Genomic DNA, 8,963 nt, shown 5'->3' with positions numbered 1-8,963 from the left:
CACCCTCCAGCAGCTACCTCGGGGTACACGAGGATACTACATGCTAGATAGAGCCGGCCTACCTAGCTTCAGACGGAGGAAGACCAAAAGGATTAAGAAGCCTCCATGATCTACTACTTGTGTTGTAGCATTGGATTGAGCGCCCAATTGCAGTGTTTGTGATTCTCCATGTTATATTTTTAGCCATGTTATTTGATGATCCTCGTTGACGCTAAAATTTTGTTGTATATAGCTTTTATGAGGATTCATCCCCAGTTTTATTTAGATTTTTCCTTTATTTTATGTAAAGGGCGAATCTTCCTTATTTATGTTTTCCTAGTTTCTTTGTTTCGAGAGGAGTCCTCTTCTTTAGGTGCATAGTTTCTAGGTTTCCTTTTCGTGTGCTTGTATCGGGGATGAGTTGGCTGACCTTAGTAGGATGACCGACTTATGAACCACCATAGGACTGGAGGTTAGGTTTATGTCCCCCTCTGTGTATCTTTCTATTTTATGTATAATAAGTTTTGGGGGTGTGCGGCTCAACTCCTGGCTGTGCACGAGAGGTGGGAGCCTCGTGTAGGGTCTGTTTCCGTTTAAAAAAATAATCTTTTTCAACAACAACAACAACCCAGTAAAATCCCACCATGCGGGGCAAGTGTAATCTTTTTCCTAAACAGGAAAAGTAAAATCGTGATTTCCTTTTAACTTTTTATTAAATTTTAGCTTTTTGTTGGAAAAATATTGTTGAAAGTACATAATTCCTTATTATTTTTATTACTTATTTTTTTATGGAAAGAGGTGGATTATTTGTAAAGCAACCTACTTTTCAGTGGGGGCAATCTAGGGACCTCTTAGTTTTGTAGTTTGTCTCTTTTCTTTTTATTCATTTATATATTATTTTTTTTATACATATTTTTATTTTTATTTAAATGAGAAAGTCAGAAATTTATTCAGAAATTGTAGTCAGCAAAGGGAGTTTTGCCCATAGTGGAAATTGCTGTCAGGATGACGTATTCCATATTTACCCTTCACATTGACTAATTTTACACCTATTGCCACTCACCATGACGTAAATTCTCACTTTTTAAGTTTTTAATTCTCACTTTTACAGTTTTTTTTTAAAAGGAAAAAATTGAGATTGTTTTTCATTATTCAAAATAATTGAATTGTTCAAAATTTATCAATGTTTAAATTTCTTTTTATATTTGTCCTTTTTTTAATAAAGTTTGATATTTATTAGTATTAGATAAATTGTACTATTTACAAAGTTATATTTATGATTTTACAAAAGACACTAGTGAAAAGTATAATTTAAATTATGTCCATTAATATTTTTTGTTAACAAGTATGCATTATTTCATAAATTCAGTTAATATGAAATGTTTAAATTAATTTAAGAGTAAAACAAAAATGAAAAAAAGGGATATGCGAACTAAAATAAAAATGAAATTATATCCACTTTTAAGTAAATTGTATGAAGATCCTCTTTTATAATCTTAAAAGGGTCCGTTTGATTTAGCGAAAATTTATGAAAAATTACAATACATGATGGATTCCAAATCTTCTCATACGAATTCGTAATTAAAAGAAATGAAGTTTTTTTTTTCAAATGAGAATAAATAACTTTTGAGCTGCAACTAATATTCTCGATAATTTTGATTAAATAATTAATTTTTATTTTTTCTTTGAAAATTTATAACCAAAGAAAACAAAGGTCTAACTAATTTAAACCAACGTAAGCATATTGGTCTAGATATGCAATTATTTTACAATTTTTTAATATTCACGTCAACTTGAATTTATTTTATTTTGTAGTGATGGTACACTTACTGTAGTATAAAACTCAATAAATAGTTATTTAAATTATTGATTTGGTAGGTTTGCAATCTATCAAATTGAATAATTATGGTATTGATTATAGTATAAGCATGCTTGTGCCACTTTATTATTATTTTAATGTTTAGGTTGGAAGTTGTATTTATCTACGTATTGTAAAATAATTATTTATATGGGAAATTGTACTTTTATACGTATATAAATTTTCTCAAGTTTACTTAGAAACAGTAAAATTCTATATTTAATTGTTTACTAAGCAAATCATGGCTACCTAACAATGAAGAAGGATATAGAATTAATTGCCTAGCTACTTTGAAGTTATAATTATGTTTTTTCAAGTGTGAGATACATTAGTAGGTTTATGCATCTCATTTTTATATTATTTACTTATGTTACAAAAAGATTGTAGGTTAACTAGCCCATAATTATACTTAAAAAAATTCAGAAGAAAAATAACATAAAAATTTAACGAGGTTGCGAAAATTTTCTCTGCTTCTGCTCAGAAGATTAGATTAAGTCGAATCTTGTTATTTTTTTTCTATTTATTTAAAATATAATTTTATGCTAGTTAACCTACAGATTTTCCGCAATAACTTATTTATGATAAATAAACAAAAATGGTTCGTATGTTTGAGGTGGGTTCAAAGCGTACTCTTAATTATCCTTTTGGACAGTTTTAATCTTTTAAATTTGTCAAAAGTAAATATTTTTTATTTTCCATATATATTTAAACTATCAAAAAATTATTAATTTTCGACAAATGTGCCGTAAGAATTTAGCTTAATAAGAGATTTTCGATGAAAAATTTCATTGGAAATATTACTAATGAGCCAAATTCCGACATATGATTCTTTATAAGGCCTTGTGGTAGCTGGTGTCAATCTCCTATCAATCGTGAAGCCAACGAGTCAAAGTTATAACATATTTATGATTATATCATGTTGTTTTATCAATAAACAAGTAAGAAAGTTATATTCGAAGAAGATAGTCTCAATAAAAGTGATTTAGAGAAATTATTCATGTGAAGAAGCTACTTGAAATACAAAAACAATATGAGCTCGATATTCATATGTTTTTGAATTTACATAATGATTGCAATCGAAACAAAAAAGATATTTTCTGAAAAAATATCGAAGGTATCTCCCTTTTCTTCCAAAGGAAAAGAAAAAAAAAACTATAATATAGCTCTTTAGTCCAGAACTTATTTTTCAATCTTACCTCTTTGATGTAATGAATGAATAGGCAAAGTTTACAATTAAAAATATTAGGTTAGGTCACTGAATTTTGAAGTAAAATTGATTTTTTTTAATAACAAAAAGACTAGATATAAATGGACTTATTATTTTTAAAGGCATGCTTACTTATATATTTAATATTTTATCGAATATTATCTTTTGCCGATATATATAACAGATAATCATCTCCACCAAAATCAACAAATTAATTTAAAATACTTATCATTTTAATAGTTATTCATGGAAATATAAACTTAAGCTGACATTTACCATTGTAACCTTTCCTTATCTTATACTCTCTTGACCATTGAGTTTGATAGTTAAGGGGAATTTTACACTAATTTTTATTTTTTTACAACTTTTAGTCCGTATGCAACTCATAATTAATATATAATTATCATATAATATGCATATACGCGATTAAATACAACAACTACAAATAGGTAGGAAAATTTATAATATTCGACTAGCTGAAAATATTAAGATCCACTATTTAAAATATTACATGATTTTTTCCAAATTTTTATTGAATGATTAACTTGTAATTACATGATTTTTTCCAAATTAATTAGCTGTCAAATTCAAATGATATTCTCCATAAACATAGACAAATGCTTTTTCATTAGTGGTTCAAAAAGTTCGCTTACCCAAAGAATTGGAGACAACTCATTATTATTATTTTAAATTTTCTTGATACAAATTCCAAAAAAAAAAATAGCACACAAATTTAACTATTTTTTTTCTATGTAATTAATGGATAATTCAATTCCTTCTTGGGAGAGTCACATATTTGCTTTGAGCCCCTAAATGTCACCATATATCCTACTCCTTTGGAATGTAATACCCAGTGTCCTAAGTTCTAAGGTACTTCATTTATTTATTTCTTTATTTTTTGAGGTGGGGTTGGGGTTAGGGGGGGGGGGGAGTGTTATGCTTTTGGTTATTAATTCAGCGAAATTCAATAATTTTGATTTGAATTTTATATTTATTTTAATTTTTTTATTAATATATATAAAAGTTAGTTAATTAAAAATCCGATCGATGACATAAAAAGACTAACATTCTGAATATTTATAATTCTAATTCCACTTTTATTTTTGTTGGGGGTCGAAAAAATTGATTATATGTATATGCACTTTATTCCATTGGTCTTTTGTGGTCCAATTTTCTTATTGTGTCCCATTAGGGTATGATGATATTATTTTCTCCTTTCAAGACTCTTTTATTTTGCCTTTTTGGCCAACATTCTTGTATTTATTTACATATTGTATGTATTATCCTACAAAAACCTAGAATTTAGGGTGGGGGATTTGGGCAGGTGGTACAACTTCTAGTAAAAATAAATTTGCTCTAGTTTTTCACTGTCTTTTGGATTCTTTGCTTGTTCTTTTGCTTAAAACACAATTATACTTTCTTGAATATCTAAAACTCTCTTCTTCTCTTCTTTTTTCTAGTAGTAATCAGCATTTGAATTATATACATCGGTAATATAAGAATTTCATACCGTGAGATCATATTTTTAAGTTGCAGCAAGTAATATGGATATGGGGTAGAGATAGAAACCTGAAAGAGATTAATTCCTTGCTTTATTTCATTAACATAATAAGTATATATACACCTAATACAAGCGTCTAATACAAGGAAACTAACTATCTATATATGGAAACTAAATATATATAATTTGTTACAAATCTGTCAGAATATATTATCATATATTCTAACACACACCCGCAGTCGAAGCGGGAGGTCGCCGAACGCTAAGACTGTCCCGAAAGTCTTCAAATAACACCAACGGAAGGCCTTTGGTGAAGATATCTGCAATCTGATAACGAGAGGGGACATGTAGTACCCTAACCTGGCCACGAGCCACCTTCTCCCGGACAAAATGTATATCCATCTCAATGTGCTTAGTGCGTTGATGCTGAACAGGATTACCAGCCAGATATATGGCACTAACATTATCACAATAAACCAAAGTAGCCCGTGGAATATGATAATGAAGTTCCAAAAGCAAATTTCGTAACCAACAGGACTCAGAAACCACATTGGCAACCCCTCGATATTCTGCCTCGGCACTCGAACGGAAAAAGTAGCCTGACGTTTGGCAGACCATGAGATCAAGTTATCACCCATAAAGACACAATAACCCGACGTCGAACGCCATGTGTCGGGGCACCCACCCCAATCAGCATCAGTATATGAGACAAGGTTGGTTGTGGAAGAGAGATACAGGTGAAGACCATACTCCAACGTACCTTGTAGGTAGCGCACGATGCGTTTGAGAGCGTGCATGTGCTCATCCCGTGGATCATGCATGAACAAGCACACCTGTTGCACAACATAGATAATATCGGGTCTTATGAATATTAGGTATTGCAGTGCCCCGGCAAGACTCTGATAAAGTGAAGGGTCCGCAAACGGCGTGCTGGTAGTAGCCCCAAGCTTCGGCTTTATATTAACTGGAGTAAGAGATGGCTTACACGAGGATATGCCAGCACGGTCAATAATCTCATCTGCATACTTCTTTTGAGATAAAAATAAATCGGTTGTATGATGAGTGACAGAAATGCCCAAGAAATAGCTCAACAGGCCCAAATTCTTCATAGCAAATTCGGAGCTAAGAAGTGATATGATAGACTAACGAAGCTTATTAGAGGAAGCAGTTAAAATAATATCGTCGACATATAATAAAAGATACGCCATAGAAGAACCTCGACGATAAACAAACAAGGAATGATCGGTCTTACTATGAGAAAACCCAAAACTATGGACATAGTCAACAAACCATTTATACCAAGTCCGCGGAGCCTGTTTCAGTCCATATAGAGATTTCTGCAGAAAATAGACATGATTAGGCCGATCAGGATCCCGATAACCCAAAAGTTGATACATGTACACAATCTTCTTGAGCTCGTCGTGTAAAAAAGCATTTTTGACATCAAGCTAGTGAATCGGCCATGCCTTGGAGAGAGCCAGACTAAGAACCGTACGAATAGTCATCGGTTTGACAACCGGACTAAATGTCTCACCACAATCCATGCCAACCTGTTGGGTTTTACCATCACCTACAAGACGAGCTTTATGTCGCTCAAACGAACCATCAGATTTTTCTTTATGAGCAAAAATCCACATACACCAAATAATATTAACATTAGAAGGATGGGGCACCAACACCCACGTCTTATTTTTAATAAGAGCATTGTATTCATCATCCATAGCCAATTTCCAATTCGGGTCATGAAGAGCAGACACAAGGTTACGGGGTAAAGAGGACTTCGAGACGGATGTAAGAAGGTTAAAAGACCTCTTAGGCTTGTAGATCCCATGCTTACTCCTAGTAACAGGACTGGTAGGTAGACTAGAGGGAGAGACGGGAGTGGGTCGAGGAGAAGAGAGAGGAGGAAGAGTGAAAGACGGGGCGGACTGCCCAGGCAGCGAGGAAGGAAGCTGCCCAGGCAAGGGGGCAGACTCGCCCACTGGACACGGCGGGGTTGGCAGCAGTGTGGCAAGAAGGGGTGGAGCCGGTGGGTTTGTAGGGTTAGCGAGATGATGAACCACATATGGAGAGGGTCCATCGTCTAGAAATTGGTATGTGTGATTTTGATGGGTATGTAACTTGGCAAAAGGAAATTGCGTCTCATCAAAGAGTATGTGACGTCTAAGGATAATTTTTCGAGAGGACAAATCATAGCATTTATATCCACGATGATGTGATGGATATCCCAAAAAAATACACGGGGTTGACCGGGGTTGAAGTTTATTTATTAGTGTTGAGGGAAAGAGAGGATAACATAAACACCCAAAGACACGAAGATGGGAATAAGAGGGATCCTTTCGATAAAGAATGCTAAGAGGAGAGTGATAGTTTAACAGTTTATGAGGAAGAATGTTGAGAAAGGTAAGTTGCCATTTGTAAAGCTTGATGCCAAAAGGAAGGAGGAAGGGAAGCATGAGCTAATAAGGTACGAACAATGTTATTAATCGTACGGATTTGTCTTTCGTCTTTACCATTTTGAAGGAACGTGTGAGGACAAGACAAACGAAATGACAGACCATTGATTTTACAGAAGTCCCAAAAAGGGCCATTATCAAATTCCTTGCCATTATCACATTGTATATTCTTAATATCCCGTTCAAAGTGAGTTCGAATAAATGTCTTGAAATTTAAAAATGTAGAAAAAGTTTGTGATTTGTGTGATAAAGGAAATGTCCACAAGAATTTAGAATAATTATCCATAAACAAGACATAATATCGATGATCGAAGGAACTCAAAATGGGTGACGTCCAAAGATCACTATGTATAATATCAAACGGCATAAGAGTGCAAGAAGTGGACGCATAAAAGGGCAACTTAACATGTTTTCCAAGAGGACACAAATGACAAATACGAACATCGCTACTTTGAGTACAATCAATTAATTTATTCTTCCTAAGGGAATTCAACACAAGTACGCCCGGGTGACCCAAACGATCATGCCAAAGAGAAGGTGCCAAAGCCGCAAAAGTAGATGGTAAAGTGACTGGATTGGTGATTGGATAAAGCTCTCCCCGACTATTACACCTCATTACCAGCCTCCCCATCTGAAAATCCTTCACAGAAAACCCAAAGGGATCAAAATTCACAGAAACAGAATTATCAGTGGTAAATTTGCAGACGGACACCAAATTTTTAACTAGATGAGGTGCATGGAGGACATTTTTTAAGTGCAAGGGAGGACCCGGGGAAAACAAAGTTGTGTGACCATAGCCGTGAATTAGAATAGAGTGACCATTACCAACAATAATACCACGATTAATGCTCTTATTAAAATAGGACGTAAGGTTACCTTGATTGGATGTCATGTGAGAAGTGGCACCGGTGTCCATGTACCAATTTGTATTCGGAGAAGTGATCCCAAGAGTATGCATTGCGGCCTCAATGTCCGTAGGCGTAGGGGCTGCGGTGTATGCCTGCTGGGGTCGGGGGCCAAGAACACCCGCTCTTGGTGTCTGCTGCTGTCCATAAATGGGTCGGGACCAAGTGGTTGACGGATATGGACATGGTGGGACAACCCAAGGACCCCAGGAGGCCAGCCATGGCCATTGTTGTCGGCCAGACCAAAGAGAAAATTATGGAGAGTGCTGCGCCGTTGAATGCTGCCCAGTGCTGCCGCGACTGCTGCTGCCACCACGGCCAGTAGGACTGCCGCTGCTGCCAGCTCCTCTACCGCCGCCACGACTGCCATGGCTGCCGCGAGATCTACCTCCATTATTGTTGTGGTTGTGGTGCCTCTTTCCACCACTATTATGGCGGTGGGAAGAGGAATTATCAGGAACATCAGTGGGACCTTCGGACGAGCGAGCAACTAATGCAGCGGAGGAACTTTGGGCTGCTTTCTTAGCACGGCCAGCTTCTTCAAGAGTGAGCATCGAACGGGCTTGATAAAATTGTGGCAAAGGGTCGCGTTGGCGAATAAGAGTCGCCACACCTTGGTAGGGCTTGGTAAGGCCCGAGACTAATTGAAGAACTAGACGATCGTTAGCCACTAGAGAGCCAACATTCTTGAGTTGATCCGCCAGAGATTTGAGATGTTGACAATAGGCAGAGATATTGGGAAAATCGGCCATGTCGACATGAGTGAAGTCGTACTCAAGGGTGACAGCACGAGAATGTTTGTTATCTTGGAAGATATCACGCAAGCGATTCCAAGCCTCCATCGCCGTGGTGTCAGGTTCCAGAATTGTATGCAACAGATCATGAGAGATAGTAGCGTAGAGTCATTGGAGAACGGTGGCGTCAAGGGTGGACCACAGTTCTTTGTCCTCCTCCTGTTGAGGTCGTTTCTCCGTTCTTGCCATCGGAGTAATAATATGATCAATTACCTGACGGGATCGTGCATGAATCTTAAATAGTTCCGCCCAAGTGGAATATT

The 8,963-nt window shown here is 35.8% G+C and overlaps 1 protein-coding gene across 1 annotated transcript; it reads right to left on the bottom strand.

Moving 5' to 3' along the window:
- Window positions 1-8,160: 8,160 nt before the first annotated feature.
- On the bottom strand, window positions 8,161-8,748 carry LOC129903825 (uncharacterized). Its single transcript, XM_055979338.1, has one exon. It carries the CDS (start codon window positions 8,746-8,748, stop codon window positions 8,161-8,163), a length of 588 nt encoding a protein of 195 aa, XP_055835313.1.
- Window positions 8,749-8,963: the final 215 nt, after the last annotated feature.

The sequence above is a fragment of the Solanum dulcamara genome, chromosome 9 (genome assembly GCF_947179165.1).
Source record: "Solanum dulcamara chromosome 9, daSolDulc1.2, whole genome shotgun sequence".
NCBI lineage: Eukaryota > Viridiplantae > Streptophyta > Magnoliopsida > Solanales > Solanaceae > Solanum > Solanum dulcamara.
Note: the sequence above shows the minus strand (reverse complement) of the source record. Positions and strands in the feature narration are given on the sequence as shown.

Coding starts and splice junctions, on each gene's coding strand:
- LOC129903825 (XM_055979338.1), bottom strand. CDS start 8,748: ATGGAGGCTTGGAATCGCTTGCGTGATATCTTCCAAGATAACAAACAT.